The sequence below is a fragment of the Cottoperca gobio genome, chromosome 8 (assembly GCF_900634415.1).
Source record: "Cottoperca gobio chromosome 8, fCotGob3.1, whole genome shotgun sequence".
NCBI classification, from domain to species: domain Eukaryota; kingdom Metazoa; phylum Chordata; class Actinopteri; order Perciformes; family Bovichtidae; genus Cottoperca; species Cottoperca gobio.
Genome location: NC_041362.1, coordinates 22,994,519 through 23,015,323, shown reverse-complemented (window position 1 = coordinate 23,015,323; position 20,805 = coordinate 22,994,519). Strand labels below are relative to the sequence as shown.

General features: G+C 41.2%; 1 protein-coding gene and 1 long non-coding RNA gene across 4 annotated transcripts in view; one reads left to right on the top strand and one right to left on the bottom strand.

Annotated features, from left to right (window-relative positions):
* wipi1 (WD repeat domain, phosphoinositide interacting 1) overlaps window positions 1–20,805 on the top strand; it is a 39,135-nt gene that overhangs the window by 9,524 nt on the left and 8,806 nt on the right. For all 3 annotated transcript variants that reach the window (XM_029437179.1, XM_029437178.1, XM_029437180.1), the window contains exons 4-10: window positions 980–1,076; window positions 1,815–1,912; window positions 4,050–4,142; window positions 5,069–5,139; window positions 5,392–5,499; window positions 11,819–11,980; window positions 12,263–12,370. In XM_029437179.1, the coding sequence (XP_029293039.1) occupies window positions 980–1,076; window positions 1,815–1,912; window positions 4,050–4,142; window positions 5,069–5,139; window positions 5,392–5,499; window positions 11,819–11,980; window positions 12,263–12,370 (737 nt within the window). The remainder of the gene's footprint in view (window positions 1–979; window positions 1,077–1,814; window positions 1,913–4,049; window positions 4,143–5,068; window positions 5,140–5,391; window positions 5,500–11,818; window positions 11,981–12,262; window positions 12,371–20,805) is intronic.
* LOC115011906 (uncharacterized) lies at window positions 3,551–5,475 on the bottom strand. The gene is made up of 3 exons (XR_003832617.1): window positions 4,997–5,475; window positions 4,728–4,886; window positions 3,551–4,132 (listed from the first exon to the last, which is right to left on the bottom strand). It is a non-coding gene; the product is annotated as an uncharacterized LOC115011906 (long non-coding RNA).

The window sequence follows — 20,805 nt, the reverse complement described above, 5'->3', positions numbered from 1 at the left end:
ATAAAACAAGAAACAGAAAATCAAGATCATGACAGCTTATCCACAGGGCAAACTGCCTTTGGGCCACGAAGGCTCCAGGTTCACAGTGTGACAGTTACTTTGTGGTATATTGATTAATTGCACATTTGTTTGTTAATACTGTATGCAGCACATTTACGACTGAAATTATAAGGGCCTTATGGGAAACCTGCATTATTACCTAATTCTTTCAGAGTTAAAATGTAGTTTTAAGGCCTGTAATGTCTCAGTATATATTGTGGTTGTACATTGCATTTTAGTAAACACATTTGTGCTTAATCAAGTTACCACAAACTAATTATTTGTTTGTTTATTTCTTTAATTATAGGGGATGGTGCACATTAATCAACACTGACATCAAAAAACATCAATGTAAATGTTAGCTCAACAGCCAATTTTTAGGTGTCATGGGTAAGTGCAGGCTCGTAGAGGAGCACAAAAATATCAACAGTGTGTTTGTACAGCCCTGCGTGTCAAACAAGCTGATAGGTTGATCTAACTTCCTGTTTGGATGCAGGTTCAAAAACAGAAGAAAAAAACTTGTTATAATCAAATCTGTATGTAATAAAGAAAGGGCTAAGAGAACATGTCTGAATGACACCCATGCAGGTTTGCGCATGTATATCCCAGACAAATATGTTCCAGCTCCTAGTTCTTACAAAAACTGATATTCTTGTATTATGACAAATATTTAATAGCTTTAAATTTTATTTTAAAAATGTAAGATGCACTCTTACAAGTTCAAGTGCTTTGTCTCTGCATGTTATAATGAAGTGAACTATAGTGTTTCATGTCACTGTGAGCAATAAGTAAAACTGCCACTTTAAGTTCTCTTTGTTGAATTGATTCTAAATATTTGAGATGCTGTTGTGACATAATGTTCCTATAATTTCGCTTTTGAAGCCCACCCTGACTGCATAATATTGGAGTGTAATGACCTGAGGTGTGCCGTGTCTTGCAGAGGCTCGTGGTGTGCCTTGAAGAGTCCATTTATATCCACAACATTAAAGACATGAAGCTGCTCAAGACTCTGCTCAACACTCCGTCCAACACCTCAGGTAAGAGACAGGAACTGCATGTGTTTTCTGTGGTGCTGTGACAGCTGACTGAACACATTTTTAAAGGATAATTCCAGTTTATTAAAACTTGGGTCTTATTGTCAATAGTAAAGTGTGACATAGCACTCAAGAGTGGTAAATGGTATTTGCTAATCATACAGATATACGGAAGCCCTAAAAGGCAAGTAAGAAAAAACATTTTTTAAGTCTGATCTAAATCCTGTGTTTATGACATTAAGAACAGGTGAAAAAAGGGTTAGGTAATCTTTCTAAGTTTTTTTGTTTTTTTAAATCTGTTAAACAGTTCTCTTTTTTTGCCAGGATAATTTTTCTAAATGACTTCTTTCTTTTTTTTCATCTGTAAAAACAGGTGATGAAAAATGTTCACAGGTAAAAAAGGAGGTAATTTTAGGTTAATTTCTTATTTCTGTGAAATTATGAAGCAAAGAAAGTAATTTAGAAAAAAATATCCTTGTTATATTGAGGAAACTGATTTTTTTTACATTTTTTAAGGAATTTTTCCTGGCCTAATCTTTCAGACTTTTTAGACAGAATTAGATATAGACCATCTCTGTCTGTAAAATACATCTGTGCTCATTACTGGTTCACATACAATACAAAACATACAGTAGTTTAACAGTGTTAGTCCTCTGCCCACAAAATGATGGCTGAGTTCCCTGACTGACAGTACCCACTATTACCCCACTATTCAGAGTAATTCTTTCTCTCCTCTCGCAGGTCTCTGTGCTCTTTCTGTCAACCATTCCAACTCCTACCTGGCGTACCCCGGTAGTGCCACCTTTGGGGAGATCATAGTGTACGATTCCAACAATTTGGTAAGAAAAACATTATTACAGAACACCTCAAATAATAATAATACATTTTATTTGTAAAGCGCCTTTCATAGCTCAAAGCAATCTCAAGGTGCTACAGAATACAAGACAACAACAACAACAGACACAAGTTTTTAAGAAAAGTTTTTTAAAGAAGGGTTTTTAGGCTCTTCTTGAAGGAGTCAGTGGCCTGTGGAGCCCTCAGGTGTTCTGGGAGGGAATTCCACAGGTGAGGAGCGGCTGTAATATGCTACAATGTGTCCTCCCTCATGATTTAAAAAGCAGTTAGCCACTATCGTGGCTAATAATAACGCACCTTAGCTGTTGTGAAATCACATTTACTTACGGCCTCTTGTGGCTCATTGATTATATAAAACAACAACAGTTTTTATCATTTATTGACTACAATTAAATCATTCTTTTGCCAAGCAATGTAGTTCTTCAGTAACATAGAAGAATGGTTGCCAAGCAACACACAGACACTGTGGAGCTTGATTAAAGAGTAGGCTGTCGGCAGTAGGCTGTGGGCTGTAGACTGTAGGTTGTCTGCTGTAGCCTGTCGGGTATAGGTTGTCAGCTGAAGACTGTCGGCTGTAGACTGTAGGCTGTAGGTTGTCGGCTGAAGACTGTCGGCTGTAAACTGTAGGCTGTAGGTTGTCTGCTGTAGACTGCCGGCTGTAGGTTGTCTGCTGTAGGTTGTCTGCTGTAGGTTGTCGGCTGTAGGTTGTCGGCTGTAGACTGTCGGCTGTAGACTGTCGGCTGTAGACTGTCGGCTGTAGACTGTCGGCTGTAGACTGTAGGTTGTCTGCTGTAGACTGTCGGCTGTAGACTGTCTGCTGTAGGCTGTCTGCTGTAGGTTGTCTGCTGTAGACTGTTGGCTGTAGGTTGTAGGTTGTCGGCTGTAGACTGTAGGCTGTCTGCTGTTGGCTGTAGGTTGCCTGCTGTAGGTTGTCGGCTGTAGGTTGTCTGCTGTGGGTTGTAGGTTGTCGGCTGTAGGCTGTAGGTTGTCTGCTGTGGGTTGTAGGTTGTCGGCTGTAGGCTGTAGGTTGTCTGCTGTAGGTTGTCTGCTGTAGGTTGTCTGCTGTAGGTTGTCGGCTGTAGGTTGTCTGCTGTGGGTTGTAGGTTGTCGGCTGTAGGCTGTAGGTTGTCTGCTGTAGGTTGTCTGCTGTAGGTTGTAGGTTGTCGGCTGTAGGTTGTCTGCTGTAGGCTGTAGGTTGTAGGTTGTCGGCTGTAGGCTGTAGGTTGTCTGCTGTAGGCTGTAGGTTGTCGGCTGTAGGTTGTCTGCTGTGGGTTGTAGGTTGTCGGCTGTAGGTTGTCTGCTGTAGGCTGTAGGTTGTAGGTTGTCGGCTGTAGGTTGTCTGCTGTAGGCTGTAGGTTGTCGGCTGTAGGTTGTCTGCTGTGGGTTGTAGGTTGTCGGCTGTAGGTTGTCTGCTGTGGGTTGTAGGTTGTCGGCTGTAGGTTGTCTGCTGTGGGTTGTAGGTTGTCGGCTGTAGGTTGTCTGCTGTAGGTTGTAGGCTGTAGGCTGTCGGCTGTAGACTGTAGGCTGTAGGTTGTCTGCTGTAGGTTGTCTGCTGTAGGTTGTAGGCTGTCGGCTGTAGGTTGTCTGCTGTAGGCTGTAGGTTGTAGGTTGTCTGCTGTAGGTTGTCTGCTATAGGTTGTCTGCTGTAGGTTGTCTGCTGTAGGCTGTCTGCTGTAGGTTGTCTGCTGTAGACTGTCGGCTGTCAGACACTTTTAAAAATAGTTTTTGGTGGTAACAGTACTTTTCTATAATAGCATATTAAAGCCACTATTACAAAATATTCAGCTCAACTGCCCCTCTACCTTTTAATAAAAAGCTTTCTTGTTATGAAATATGAGTCTATTTCTGTTATATCAAGTCCTAATAATAAATAACTTACCTTTACTAACAAGTAAAGGTACTGCACGTGACATTTTTACAGTTAAAATAAACTTATAATAATAAACATAAACGGTCTGCTTCAGTGGAAATTTTTATTTTTTTTATTTGATGCCTCTTGGTGGTAATAAACATACTGCAGCAAGATGGAAATACAGCTAGTCTTAGTGACGTGAAGATTACATCAATGTAGAATAAAAGTCTTTCATTCTGTCTCCTGTATCGTTCTCTTTGTCCTTTCAGAACACAGTGACCATGATCCCGGCTCATGACAGTCCTCTGGCAGCTCTTACCTTCAACTCCTCCGCCACCAAACTTGCCAGCGCCTCAGAGAGGGTAAAAAAACCTATGAGGTCTCAGACCATCTGAGATATGCATACTGTCAAATCTAATTTTGAATCAAATGTATTTATACAGCCCAATATCACAAATGACACATTTGTCTCAGTGGGCTTTACAGACTGTACAGCATACAACACACTTAGACCCTCGCCCCACACAAGGAAAAACTCCCTAAAAGAAACTCCACAATTAAAGAGGGAAAAAAATGGAAGAAACCTCAGGGAGAGACTGAGGAAGGATCCCTCTCCCAGGACGGACAGACTGTAATAGATGACGTGTGTACAGGATAGACAACATAGTAAAAAGATAACATCCATGTGACAGAAATTATGTTGTGATCGAAAAAGAAAAAGAAAGGATGAATCCAGGATCCCGGGGTCTCCAAAAAAAGATAAAAAAAGAAAGAAAAAAGAAAACATATATATATATATATATATATATATATATATATATATATATATATATATATATATATATATATATATATATAAATTGGTGGGGCAACGACTCCTTTAGACAGATGCAAAAACAGAAAATTATGCAATTTGACGCAATGTGCTGTTTCACAGGTGCACATACCTGTTCTCCTCAACTTGCTGTTATATTGCTCAGTTGTCAGTTTTGATAGCTCTGCAGAGCATTCCCAATTTTAGCCCGTTGTCCTGCTGCTTTCATGTTTAGTAATCCTCTCAGAAAGCTTGAGATCCTTGAAGCCTTTTTATGACCAGCTATCATCCCCTGCGAATATAACACAAAAAAGCATGAACTAGTAGTTAGCCATTTCTTCTTGGAGAACCACTCCATGTTAAATCTGCATCTCTTTTTTAACAGAAGTCTCAATTTTTTACATGTCAAGGAAGCGTCTGTAGGTCTTGTAAACTAAAGTAAAGATGGCACGTCACTGGTGTCTGTCTTCACAGGGCACCGTCATCAGAGTGTTCTCCATTCCTGAGGGCCTGCGTCTGTTTGAGTTCCGCCGGGGTATGAAGAGGTCAGTGTTCTAATACTTCAACCACATAAGATCTGCAATCATTAAAATAAATACACTGTCCGATGCTTGAGCAGAGCTAAAGATATAAACCTAACTGAATAAGCTACATCATGATCCTATTGACGGAGATCCTCAAGAGCTGACAAGACTGATGAGGTCAGAGGTTTCACTTAATTGCCTACTAATGCTTAAAATGAATGATCCACTATAAATGATTGTTTTGTGTATGTGTGTGTTTATGTTTGTCTGCAGGTACGTCAATATAAGCTCTTTATCCTTCAGCCCTGACGGACTGTTCCTCTGTGCATCCAGCAACACAGAGACGGTGCACATCTTTAAACTAGAGCAACTGGGACCAAGGTACACACACACACACACACACACACACACACGCTATATTTAAAGAAATACTGTCTTGAATTCTTGAAGAACACTTTGTTTTTCTTGGATGCCACTATGAATAAGGAACTTTTTTTTTGACAAGTCTTGAGTTGAAGTAAATGGGGGCAATGTTAAACAACTGCAAAACTATATTAAAACATCCATTTATGAGACTTCCGTTGGATGGCTGGGAAGCATGGCTGCTTGAAAAGTGGGCTCCCTTATGCCAACCGATAAACTCCGACAAAACTCGAAAATTAAAACATAAGAGAAACTAAACCGTTGACAATGAGCGGAGGATTAACCAAGACAAGGATTAAGAAAAGCGTACACGGTCAAGGTAAATAAATAAATAAATAGTAATAATAAGGAGAAGGACAAGCTAACGGCTGAAGCTAGCACAGCGATGGCTAAACCACAAGCTAACCTGGACAGCATGAGGAAGCAAATCCAAGACATGAAAAGCGAAATTAAAACAGACTTGAGTATCTTTAAGGAGGACATCGCCACACAAATAAAAAAAAGAGATGACGGAATTCAAGGAGAACATCAATCAGAAACTCAAAAATATACGCAGAAGTTGGAGAGCAGAACGATAAGATAGACGCGGTCATGACTCACTGAGGAAGCTGAGTGTTGGAGAACCGAGGTTAAAAGCGCCACGCAAGAAATAATTAAACAACAAAAGATTATGATGGAAAAGCTGGAAGACTTAGAATCGAGATCCAGACGGAACAACTTGAGAATATACGGCATACCAGAGGATGCAGAGCTGAAAAGTGACAGTGGCGATTTTTGTAGAGAAATGGCTGCGGGACGAGCTGTCAATCGAAACGGATCTCCAGATTCAACGAGCCCACAGATCCCTGCCACCGAAACCCAAATCGGGACAATACTGCAATTCCAGGTAAAAGAGATGGTTTTGAAAAGGGTTTGGGAAAAGAAAGCAATCAAACTCGGAGACAGTAGGATTTATTTCGATCATGATTACACCGCGAGGATGCTGCAGCAACGCAAATCGTATGCAGGTGTTGAGAAGATATTGAAGGGGGAAGGCATCCGCTTTCAGACACCCCTGAAAGGATGTGCATTCACTCGGCTAATGGATTGAAGACATACAGCAGCGCAGAGGAAGCAGCCAGCGACATGCGGAGGAGAGGGTATGAAGTGGAGCACACTACCGCCCCCAGAGGCTCCGCTGGCCGTGACGGGCTCCTGTCGGCTGGGATCGAGGCTTGGACACGCGTCGGGGACAACAGACCCATGCAGACAGGCAGGCGGGCGAGAGGACTGCTGCGAGAATTCCAACATAAGGATAACAATGCAGAATAAATGTCTACTTCAGCCCGACTCGTAAGGAAACAGGACATATCCTTGTTATGTTACTCAAGTCCAATAAGAAATGTTAGTCTTGAAATTAGCAATGACATGAATACATATTAATATCTGACATGTTTGCTTTAAAGGGACGGAAACACAGCTACCTATATTGTAAACCTAGTATGGGCAGTTTACCCCAATTTGGGTTTCATCCTATTACTAGCTGGGGGCCCTTCCCCTATGGAAGGCTTTCCCCCACCAAACAGAAGGAGAGTCAACATACAAGGGATGTTAACACCTCTATTTGGAGATCGCCTTTTCAGTATATAGTTAAGTTAAGGTTTATTTTCTTGTTCAAAACACTGTTAAGTGCCTATAGTTCTTGCACTTTTAGCCTGAGTGGGAGACACGACGAGGTGACTGAACAGCCTATGACTACCAAACAAGACGGAATTAAGTTTATGTCCCTTAATGTTAATGGTCTAGGACAGGGGTCTTCAACGTTTTTCAGGCCAAGGACCCCCAAACTGGTGTAGCGTGGTGCAGGGACCCCCCTACTGTATATATTGGGGGGTTCACCCCTAAAATAAGAAATATATATATATATATATATATATATATATTTTTTTATTGCTTTATCTACAAACTATTTTCCGACACCCCCTGCAGTACCTCCCTGTTGAAGACCTATGGTCTAGGAAACTCCGTCAAAAGAGCCAAAATTATGACCAAAATCATAAAAGAAAAGACACAGATAACTTTCCTGCAAGAAACCCATCTTTCAAAGATCGAACATGAAAAATTAAAAAGATTTGGATTCAAAAACACCTTTTATAGCTCCCATACTAACTCACGTAAAAGAGGAGTAGCAATTCTAATTGCTAATGCAGTCAAATTTGAGTACCAAAAAGAAATAAAAGATAGAGAGGGATGGTATATTATAGTGATAGGTAAAATTGACCAAACTAAAGTAACGTTAGTAAATGGAGTGATAAGTATTATTTTGGGCCCTTACTTGATCTTATTGCGGTAGAAACAGAAGGTGTATATGTGGTGGAGATCTTAATGTAATAATGGACTATGATTTGGATACAACTAGTCGTAAAAGAATAAGGAAACCTATTACAAAGCTGGTGAAAAATACTTGGGAAGAGATGGGATTTTTTGATGTATGGAGGGACTTTAATCCGCAACAAATAGATTTCAGCTATTACTCAGCAGTATACTCGAGGATTGATTATTTTTTTATGCAGAGGGAGAATAGGGATAAAATACAGGACTGTCAAATTGGAGTGGCTGACGTATCAGATCATTGTGCAATCTACTTAAAGATTAAACTAGGGTGCAGACGGAGAGACACCGTAAGGAGATTGAACGTAGGCATATTGAATAACAAATCGGTTGTTGAACAAATCAAAGATGAAATACAGAATTACCTGAAGGAAAACAATAATGACAACACAGACCCAGCCATATTATGGGATGCATTAAAAACAGTTATACAAGGAAAATTGATTGCTATTACAAGTAAACTAAAAAAAGAAAAAGAAACTCAATATAAGAATCTCACAGCCGACCTGAAACAATTAGAACAAAAGCATAAAGAAATAAGTGACAGAAAAACACAACAACAAATTAAAGAGATGAGAAACCAAATCAACGACTTACTACAACAGGAAACTGAGATAAAAGCAAGATATGTCAAACACAATTATTATGAATCAGGCCCCAAAGCTGCAAAATTGTTGGCAAGACGATTACGAAAGCAACAGGCAGGAATCAGTCAATACATTGCATGATCCTAAAACAAATCAGCCTAAATATGAACCCAAAGAAATTGAAAATATTTTCAGCGATTATTACAAAGAGTTTACATGCAAACATCAACAACTAATCACATGGAAACTAAATCATTCATAGACTCCTTAGATCTGCCCTCCATAGGCAAAGTACAAAATTAACGTATAACGGCAAAGATAACTATAGAAGAAATCCATAAAGCAATCTGAAAACTAAAAACAAACAAGGCTCCAGGCAGTGGTGGATTCCCATCTGAGAGGTACAAAAAACTAGAAAAAGAACTCTCTCCACTACTACTACAATATCAATTCTTAATGTTGATTACAAACTACACTACAATACTTTCAAACAGACTCCAAAAATAGTACCAGATTTAATAGAAGAAGACCAAACAGGTTTAGTTTCAGTTCGACAGACGCAAGACAATATTAGAAGAACGTTACACATCATACATAGAATACAAAAAAATAAAACGCCAGCAGCGCTGATAAGAAAGAGGAACCAGCCAGGGCTGCTGCCTCAGCCCCACCCTGTTTGCTTTGTATACAGAACCATTAGCCCAAATGATCAGACAAGACAGTGCAATAACAGGAATAGATATTAACAACCAAAAACATGTTATTAGCCTTTTTGCGGATGACGTCCTGATCATGTTGAAGGATCCAGTAAGCTCATTTATTAAACTAGTGCAACTTATAGAACAATTTGGTGATTATTCTGGTTACAAATTAAACTCATCTAAAACTCATTCTTATGTTTAACTGCTCTCCAAATCAAAAACTAAAAGAATTAGATTTTAATTGGAAAGCTAAATAAATTAAAGACTTAGGTATAAACATAACCAAACATTTAACATAACTGTACCACAGCAATTATGAATGTATTGATAAAGAAATAAGGAAAGATTTTGAAAAATGGTCAACTTACCGATGAGTTTTATTGATAGGATAAGTACAGTGAAAATTAACATTCTCCCACGCTTGTTATATGTATTTCAATCCTTGCCCGTGAATATACCACAGGTCCAGTTCCATAGTTGGGATAAACTAATATCAAGATTTATATGGGGGGGTAAAAGACCTAGGATAAGATATACCACACTCCAATTGGCTAAAGAAAAAGGGGGACTGGCTCTCCCGAACCTAAAGGAATACTTTCATGCAGCACAACTACGTCCGCTCATTTATTGGTGCAACTCTGATTATATAGCTTGCTGGAAAGACATTGAAGTGCTTGCATCTGGGTCCCCAATTCAACCACTCATAGGGCAAAGAAAAATTCCTCCCCATATTAAAGAAAACAGAGACTTAGACCCAATCACAACATTTACATTAGATATATGGTATTCCATTATTAAACAATTGAAATTGGGAAGGGAACTTGGTCTATTAGACTGGATAGCTTATGACAAAGGATTCAAACCAGGTAGCTCTGACTGCAGATTCAAACAATGGATAGATTTAACAGGTTTAACAGCCATATGTACAGTTATCCATAAGGGAGAAATGAGAAGCTTTCAAGACTTGAAAAACAGTTTTGATCTAGAAAACCAAGACTTATTCAGATATATGCAAATGAGGGATTACTATACAAAAAGGGTTAGAATAAAAGAAGTACATCCTATTGTAAAGATTAAAAAAGGATTCAACACATGGGGAAGAGAACTGAGCGAAGAGATCTCAGATGAGATGTGGCATGATATGTGGAAAATCCACCAGACCACTACACAGTCACACGGATGGAGAGAATTTGTTATTTTATCACACCCAAAATCAGTAGTAAACAAACAATCAACAGCAATGCTGGAGACTCTGCATGCATATGGAATCTAACCACACACATGTTTTTTGGAGCTGTACGAAAATTCAACCGTTCTGGGACTGTGTACACTCTGTTCTGTGTGAGGTGTTAGATTATGGAATTCCACGAACCTGTCTTGTACTGTACCTGGGACATATGGAAGGATCTGTTCATGTAGGAGATCAATACCTGGTCAATACCTGCTCCTTGCCGGTGGAAAGAAGGCTATCACAAAGAACTGGCTAAAAGCTGATGCACCAGTCTACAAACAATGGCTGAACATTATTGGTGATATCCTAATAATAGAGAAACTCACATACAGGTTAAAAGTTATGGAAGACAAATTTCTCAAAGGCTGGGGGAAATGGTTAAGATACATATTTAAAAAGGAGGCATAAAACACTAAGCATTATTTGATTATATTGTAGAATGTCCTCATTCAGGCACTGTTCACTTTAAAATGTAAGGTTTGTATGTTTGTAATTGTTATCTCTGACGAAAACAATAAAAGAAAGTTAAAAAAAAGAAACATTCATTTACAAACTCTCACACAATTTGTGCAGTATAATCTCATTTATCCAATCGTTTTCTCACCCAAACACATGCATTTTTACTAAAACTTTAATGTCTAATACACTTCTGTATAACACTGTCTTGCACATGTGCAGGCGCGCCACTCGTCCATACAAGTGTGAAGTTTATTAATAGTAGTTTATTAAATAGTAAGGTTTTAGTCAAAATTAATGTGTTTGGGATGTGTGGTGGAAAGTCTGTTAACAAAGATGATCAAAAGACAATACTTTGTCTTTGAGTATTTTATTGAAAACAAAAAAGGTTTTCTGCAGAAAGGATCAGAGCATACAGCACAAGGTTTGTCAAGCATGATGCTGTGTGTCAGGCACAGTCCATCTTCACACACACACACACACACACACACACACACCAAAAGTTAAACATCAGATGTATCTGTTTTAGACCAGTTTGTACTGGAACTGTTCTAGTTCGAAGGTTGCGTTTAGACAGTTTGGGTGCAATATTCTGGTATTCATGCTTACATTTAGCAAAACAATAGGCATTAAAAGAAAAAAACATGGTTACAGAAAAAGTCTTGCACAATGGTTGAAGAGTATTTTTCCATTACAGAAGTCGTGAACATACTGGATAAATGAGATTTGGATTATACAGCACAAGTTGTGAAAAACAAAGTTTTCTTCATGAATTTAAGGTGTAATTGATATACAAATGATCATTTTGGAAGTGAAGTATTCCTTTAAGGAAAGCTGCAATTTATCACAACTTGTCACTAGTTCTATCAGTTTTGATAACATTGTAGTGACCAAAGTATAAATCAAGTTATAGGATGTTACCCTGTATGTAGTGGAGGGGACGAGGCTTCCTGGACAGCCTACGTGGGGAAGATGTTCTCCGCAGCCAGCAGCTACCTCCCTGTTCAGGTATCCGGCATGATGAGCCAGGACCGGGCCTTTGCCACCGTTCACCTTGTGACATCCGGCCAGAGGAACGTCTGCACCCTAGCTATGTGAGCTCCTCTCTTTATGTATTAGGGAATAGTTTATATTGGTTTATTATAAAAAAGAATATCTGAGGATTAAGATGTGTGTTAACACTGTGATCACCACATATTTGTCCTCATTCCTGATCCAGCTATGACACAGAAATGGGGTTGACTGCAAACTATCTTTAGGGTGACAAAGTGTAAATTAATCAGTTCCTTGTTCCTCTCACTTTTGGGTTGGACGTAAAGTGAATGCCTAGAATTGTTACACAACAACTGAAAGGGATACTCGATCTGATGTTCCAGGATCCAGAAGCTTCCGCGGCTACTGGTGGCCACAGCTGACGGCCAGCTGTTCATCTACAACGTGAATCCACTGGATGGAGGCGAGTGCATGTTAGCCCACAAACACAGGTGAGGCTACAACTAAATTCACAAGGGTGGGAGAGATGGATGGAAGAAGGAGGGTAAACACAGCCCTGCACTCTGATTTCAAGTTGTAATTCATAAATCAAAGTTTCAGCACAGATGACCTTATTCAAGATAAATGTACCAATCCAAAGCTCTGTTTTAACCAAAGAGTTCATTTTCAGTTCATAGAGTAAGACAATCAGATAACAGGTGTTGGAACACTGCTACGCCTCACGCTAGTGTCACCATTGTGGTTCTGGTATAAGTCTGGTTATTAACAAATATTAATGATCATTAATATTAATAAAACTATTAATATTTCTAAAATCATAAATAGGGCTTGATAATAACTGCACTACAATGAAGTAGGTGCATTAGCTCAAAAATACATTAACATGGCTATCAGAAGGAATTAATAATTATCCAAATTATTATATTTAATATAATTCTTATTAAATGAGAAATTAGTATGACTTAATTTACACCAAGTCAGCTCAATGGGGGCCCCACCTCCATATCAGAATCCCTGAATCAGAAGTAAAATTATAACCAGCTAAAATAGTCTCGTACAATATACTAGACAATGAATAACTATAAACACAATGACCATATCAATAGCTAGAAAAGGTTGAAGGTTTGTGTGTGTGTTTGTGTGTTTGTGTGCGTGTGTGTGTGTGGAGGAGAGAGAGTGTGTGGAGGAGAGAGTGTGTGTAGGTGCGTGCACCTGTCGGGAGCTCGGCAAAAAGAATGTGTGGTCCTGTGACCGTCTCCACGTGCTCTGTGTACGCGTGCACATATGTGTGTAGGACAAAGGGGATATGTAGAGGGAGCTTTAAGGCCATTAGCTCTGTGTGTGTCGCTGTGTTAAAAAGACAAATTCACAAATTATTGTGAGATCGTAACATGTATCATAATGGTGCCGTGTTAAGAAGATGGTTAGTGTGCATGCGACTCTGTCTGTGTGTACAATAATAACATCACCTGGTGAAACAACCTAATGTTACCCATTAGCTCAATACAACAGATTACACAATACAGCTCAGTGAATAAAACCAAGTCCACACAAGTACAAACATTTATAACAGTTCTGTGCTTACTTAGCCATGTAAGGTTATTGTATACTAAATAATATACTATGACCAGTGGAGGTTCAGTTCATGAATACAAAAGCTACTTAGTTCTCAGCTGTTAGCTTAGCTGGCGAATCCTTTGATATTAAGGAAATCAGCATGTTGTCTTTGTTGGTGTGTGCTGCAGGTCAAGTCGTTGTGTCTTTGTGCAGTTTCAGCTTATTTAGATGTGTGCAGGACGGAGGAAACCGGTCCCTCCGTATGTTATCTTGCAGAATGCAGTTAGCTCCTAGCTAACTACTTTTTGAAGGCTAGCCGGCTGTGGAGGGCCGCTGCATGCAATACAATGAATGCGCTCGTGTCCTCTACTATTAAAGGAGAAAGTCCAATGATCAGAGAGCCATCCGATGCTGCGGGCTGGGGTGGCATGCTTTTTGCTGGGCCGGAAAGGTCCGTGGAGGAAAGAGCTGTGCTGTGGTTTTATCAGCTGAGTTTTCACACCGATGTGTAAAAGGGTGAGGGAGGGTCTAGACACAAAGGATCATGGGTAATTGAGTCCAATAGCTCAATCTCCATACTATAAGGATGGAGGTAGGCCTAGTTTTTCACCTGCCAGTAAAATAAGAAGAAATTAGCAATTGGTAGACATATCTTACATCTTAAGATTTGCTATACAATCTTTTATTAATACATTCATGAATTTTCACAATTTTACTAAATGTGTTTACTTCATAACAGTGGCGTAGCTAGGCCTAAAATGTTTTAAAGCCCACCCAAATGAAAATTGAAAAGAAAAAAAAAATTTGAAAAAAGAAAAGAAAAGGGCATTCACGTCTTATGCTCCTTTCATACTTTACAATGTAATCTACCTGATAGATATCTGTAACTTCTGACGAGTCATGCTGGAGACAAGAGGTTGACATTTTGGAAGATGCACTGTGTGAAATTGTACAAAGTTATTAATATGTGTTAGCTCCTTAACTTTTAATAACTCTAGGAGAAGGAAAAGTGTAGTAGCATTAGGTATTCTATGTTTGTTGGTGTACTGTCAGTAGTCAATAGTAACTGGCTAGCTACAGATCAGCTAACGTTTGTTCACTATGGAAAACAATTGTAAGCAGGAAAGGGTGAATAGCTATTCTAACTATCATAATCTGCCAATGTTCATTGATCAAATGGATATAAGAAGAGTCCTAAGAAAAGGTGGCAGCTCTGCCACAGGGAAGCAGCAGCAAAGAACAAGTGATTTTGGAGCCAACAGTGTGATGGAGGTTAGTTCAGGTCTAGGAGTAAATGAGCAATTTTTGGATTCAATTCCTGTAATAGGCCACAGTACTAGCTAAATAATTCATTAATGAATACACATCGCCCGAAGTTCCAGAGAATACTGCATTTGTTTAACACACATGACAGTGTTGGGTTTGAAGCCCAAAGGACACTGTGATTGCCTTTCAAATGAATCCCGTACACTTCTAGATCAGGGGTCGGGAACCTATGGCTCGCGAGCCATATATGGCTCTTTTGATGACGCGATATGGCTCGCGAGCCATATATGGCTCTTTTGATGACGCGATATGGCTCGCGAGCCATATATGGCTCTTTTGATGACGCGATATGGCTCGCAGACAATTTTGAGCTGACATTTTTTAACATGATTAACAAGTAATAAACAATTATACTGTGTAATTTTAAAGTAAAACATTTAGCAGCGAATTTGTTTTTAGTTCTCCCATCTCCTTTCCTCCGCTCTGTCTCTGACTGCACAGCGCACACATTTACACACGCGCGTGTGTGTGTGTGTGTGTGTGTGTGTGTGTGTGTGTGTGTGTAGGGGGCGGAGCCCTGCCCTTCGCGAAACAGCTGAGGAGAAACTGCGCAAAGCAAGCAGTAGACGGGGGTCAAACTCAATCACAGAGAGGGCCAACATTAAAAACAGGGACTACGTCGAGGGCCAAACACAGTCCACATTTATTGAACAGGATACACATATTGGATAAAGTGCAAAAAGATATGGAACATATTTAAGTCAACTGCAAACGGATTGCTGAGCAGTTCAATTTAAATTTCTGAGCTGCAAAGTCGGCAAATACTCTCAGTTGATCAGCAGAATGCTGTTGGGAACACAGCGGTGGAGATGTTTGTCAGTGTTTGGAAACACGTAGTGACCAAAGTTTCCTTCTGCATCAGAGTCTCCCACAGGCAGCTTGGCATCACACATGTCCGTGATCACACGGCCCTGAAGCTGCAGGTTTAACAGTGAGATGCTTCGTTATGTCGCACAAACAGTCCAGCTCTCATCGTCCCAGAGATCTGTGATATCTTCATTTCATTCACACATTTAAATACTTCCTCAAATGTCTTTTCCCGTGGTTGTGCTGTGCATTGATGCCAGTTATGACAGACATATGATATTTTCTCGCGGGCCGGATATAATAATAATAATAATAATAATAATAATAATAATAATAATAATAATAATAATAATAATAATACAAATAATAAATTGTTTTTGTAAAGCGCCTTTCAAAACTAAAAGCAATCTCAAGGCGCTAAAAACAAACAAAAACAACACCAACAGACATAAGAGGTTAAATAGGTCATAATTGCCTTGAGTTTGACACCCGTGCAGTAAACACTGAAAGATGAGATAAATAACTTAAGCGTTTAGTTTATTTAATAAAAGAGCACCTGTTCAATGCAACACTGATACAGCTATTAGTACACGGAGACGTGTTATTCTTAAAAAATGCACGCATAAAGTTGCGTTCAAATTGATAAAATATATGGCTCTCAAGGAAATACATAAACAAATATTTGGCTTTTATGGCTCTCCCAGCCAAAAAAGGTTCCCGACCCCTGTTCTAGATGATCAAGATACTTATTTATTTAAAGTGATGATTACAGCATTTCAAAAATACCCTCAGCCGAGGACACTTTCACACACCAAGTCCACAGTCCGAATCAATAAAGAGCCAGTTAGCTGTCTGTTGGTAAAAGTGAAAGTGGTACAAAAACATCATCAATTTTGGGGTTTCTTTTAGGAAGTTTTTCCTTGTGCAATGCGAGGGTCTAAGGACAGAGGATGTCGTAACCTGTACAGTCTTGTAAAGCACACTGAGACAAATGTATAATTTGTGATATTGGGCTATACAAATAAATTTGATTTGATTTGATCATAAACATTTTGCTATATTCTCTACAGAAGGGTGTCGTCGTCTCTCATTGGTCCATGTTGGCGCGGTTATTCCCCTTGGTGGGCAGTCTTGTTGTGACGAGATGGAGGTAGACCTGAAACTCTTTGAAGAGAACCTACAGTGCTGTTGTGCAATAATACATTTTGATTGAGGTGGACGAGTACATGTGATAATCATTAAGTGTGACACAATACAATCAGGAGTTTATTTACTTCACAACAGTGAACACACTTACACCATACATGTCATACATGTTTGTATTTTGAACATGACGTTTGGATGTCATGAAATTTACTTTAGTGTCTCGATCAGTTAATAAATCATTGTTTAAACTGATTTTAAAGGGTCATGCAGAAGAAGAGGCAGATATATTTTTCATATTAGTGTTGAGAGTTGTGCCCCCTCCCCTTACCAAGACCATAAAGTTCTATTAGATTAGCATCTTAATGTTGCTCTCAAAGTGCACCAGATGCATACAATACACTGCCCGGGGGAGTATGCCCCCGGACCCCCCTAGAAGATGTGAAGTCCACCCTACTCCTAAGACATGTCAACATGACTAAGGCCAGGTAACATGGACCTGGTTAATATGACTAATATATTGACGACGCAACCAGCACAAACACACTAAGGGTGTGTAGTGGTTTTGCTCAGTGCAAAACTCCCAGACTTACTTCTCCATCATCATGCCATCTGAGTTCCTTTAATAGTAATTGTACTACCATGCAGGTGCACACAGCTCCACCTCACCTCTGGGCTAAGCCCACCCAAACTTGAAAACCTGAGGAATGAGCCAGATTATTTCTTTGAATCTTCCAAAACTCTCCGTCAGAGATGTTATCTCTTATTAGATTCTCCTATACACTAACTACTGAAGATTTCTCGAGAGAGGGACCTTTCTTGAGAATATTAAAGTTCTCTCTCTGCTCCTCAAGACAGGTGAAGATCCTAATTTATGATCAAGCTGGCTTCCAATATCTGGTAGTAGTGATATCAAATTATATTTGATCGGTTTTTGTGAAGCATAGATTTTCATCTTTCAGTATGATACAAGACAGCTCCTCCACTCTGCTTGTTCATTAACTTCCTTAACATCTTGGGCAGTATTGTATTTTTGTAATATACAGCATTGATTTAAGAGGACGCTGGCATCTCCAGCTGAGCCTTGAGCCTTACATTTCTACGATACCTCAAGCTATAGCAAGCTTTTCCAAAATTTTACAAGGATTCTGCCTACTTGACAGTTGTTCACCTACCTGTTGTCACCTTCCTACAACACCCACTTCCTAGCTGATGTGCTCCACCAGATCCTCCGCTATTGTCAACTGGATCCTCTCCATCTATTGCCCAGTAATACCACTGCTAAGCTAGCTGCCGCTAGTTAACTCCTCGCCGTTGATGTTCCACTAACCCGGATACTGCCGTCTCGGCCCAGCACTGCTACTGTGATGTATAACCCCAGACAATCTCCAGGCTTTCACCTTCACCCCAGTCATTAAACAACTCAGACTCTTACGTCAACCCCGTCACATCCACAGAAGCTCCCGTCAAAGGTTTGTGTACTTGCTGTCCGACCGCTCCATGCCGTCCATCTAGTCCAGTGTTCACCCTGTCACACCCCCACTACACAAAAAACAGCATGTGTACTCCGCCTGCTTACGAACATTAGTCAAAGCAAACCAGCCCACCCAGAAACAATCACTTCTCAAATTTGCAAACAACTGTTCCCTAAACGACAAAGGCCCCATCCTCAGTGAATTTATTATGAACGACAAACTTGATTGTTTCTGTCTAACCAAAACATGGCAAAAAAACCTAGTATATTTCTCTCTCAATCAGACTTTATGTGTTGGATTCACATACATAGACAAACCACACCAGGACGGACACGGGCAGCGGAATAGACTACATTGACAATCCATCAAAACTACTGCAATATCCATTCCCACCTCATCCTCATTTGAAGACCTTGCTTTTAAACTGTCTGGTACCAAACCCCTGGTCACTTCCGTTATTTATCGTCTCCCCAAGCCAAACCCTACATTACCTTCTGACTTATCTGAATTTCTAATTTAACTCTGCGCCATATCACCATCTGTTCTTCTGCTAGGTGACTTGAACAACCATGTTGACTCTACAGACTGCAAAACCACAACTGACCTCCCTAGATATACTACACTTCTTTAACATCACCCAACCCATTTGCGGAGACTCTTGTCTACAGTCAGGGATAAGGATGACAGAGAGGAGGTGTAGTGTCGCACACACAGCTTTATTGCCACACAGGTAAGCTTTATATTACAGGCACAGCTCTCCTGTCCATCGTTCTGCTGTCCGCTGCTCTCCAGGCTGCGCTGCGTCGTGGCTGAAGAAGCGGGCCCCCGTTTCCTCTGGAACCCAGCCTACTGCACGAGAACAGAACCAGGCCATCACCATGAATTTATTATGTGACTGATTACCTGATTCCGTTCAGCTGTCTGGCCTCCAGCTGGGACACACCTGTCTCTCCCCAGCAGCCGGCGCCCTAACCACACCCCACTGCCACACACCCCCACCGCCCGACTCAGGCCGGGAGCTCGCCAGCCTCAAGCTAACTTCCAGCTGAGGCCGCACCTGCCCGCCACCCAAGTGGTACCCCAGATACCGTACCTCCCTCCGCCCAACCGCACACTTCTTCGAGTTGGCTGTGAGCCCCGCGCTCCTCAGGGACTCGAGCACTGCCCCCACCTGCTGCATATGCTGCTCCCACGTCTCGCTGTGTATAATCACGTCATCTAAGTAGGCAGTAGCATACGGCGAGTAAGGACGCAGAACCCGGTCCATGAGCCGCTGAAAGGTGGTTGGGGCTCCAAACAACCCGAACGGAAGAGTCACAAACTGGTATAAGCCATACGGAGTGGAGAAGGCCGTTTTTTCCCTGGGCTCTGGAGACAGGGGAATTTGCCAGTAACTCTTGGTTAAATCCAGTGTCGTATAAAAACGAGCCGTGCCCAACCGGTCCAGGAGTTCGTCGACCCGAGGCATTGGGTACGCATCGAATATGGACACCTCATTAACCCTGCGATAGTCCACACAGAACCGAATTGACCCGTCGGACTTGCGGACCAGCACAACGGGGCAACACCAAGCACTGCTGGACTCTTCTATTACTCCCATTTCCAGCATGGCCTGAAGCTCCGCATGAACAATTTTCCTCTTGTGTTCAGGCAGCCGATAGGGCCGTGACCGTACCGTCACACCCGGGGGCGTCTCTATGTGGTGGTGTGCGAGAATGGTGAGCCCGGGCAGGGTGGAGAACACATCGGCAAAAAGCCTTTGCAACGCGGCAATGTCCGCTCTCTGACCCGGTGAAAGCTGGCTGTCACAAAACACCGGGGATGATTTTACCGTTTTTAATACCTCCGGTCCCAGCTCATCTTTCTCCATCACCGTGGTAGCCAGAGAGACAGAGACCACCTCTTTCCACTCTTTTAAGAGATTGAGGTGGTAAATGAATGTCCCGATGAGGTCCATACCAATTCTGTCGAACGACACCTCAATTAATGGCAGTGGGCGCAACGGCACTTTTGGAGTTACCGGCGGGTTAACCAGCTGACATTCACTGCAGGACGCACACCACCGATTCACGTCCGCGCGAATGCCAGGCCAATAAAATCGGGCCATGATCCGGTTGAGTGATTTGTCGTACCCTAGATGACCGGACATGGGGTTATGATGAGCCGCCTGGAAAACCGTTTCCCGGCGGCTTTTCGGAACCAACAACTGGGTATTTAACTCTCCTGTCTGTGTCATGGCTCATACAGTACAGTCTGTCCCTAATCACCGAGAAGTGGGGATGTGTCAGTGCGGCGTTCGGGTGTATTGGGGAACCATCCACACACACTACTTGCTCGAAAGCGTGACGGAGGGTCTCATCTCGAGACTGCTCGAGGGGAAAGTCCTCCACCGGACATAACGGTGGAAGCTCAGCACAAGCCTCCTTCGGCCCCGCACTCCCCTCACCGGCGTTCGCCACCTCCGTCTCCCCATTGAACACCGCACACAACTCACATTTCCCTACCGCACGTGTACGCACCCCCCCAGTCTTCCCCGCTATCTTCTCAAACCCCGGCCAATTTGTTCCCAGTATCAGGGGGTGCGGAAGGCGAGTACTAACTCCAGGCTTAACTCTATG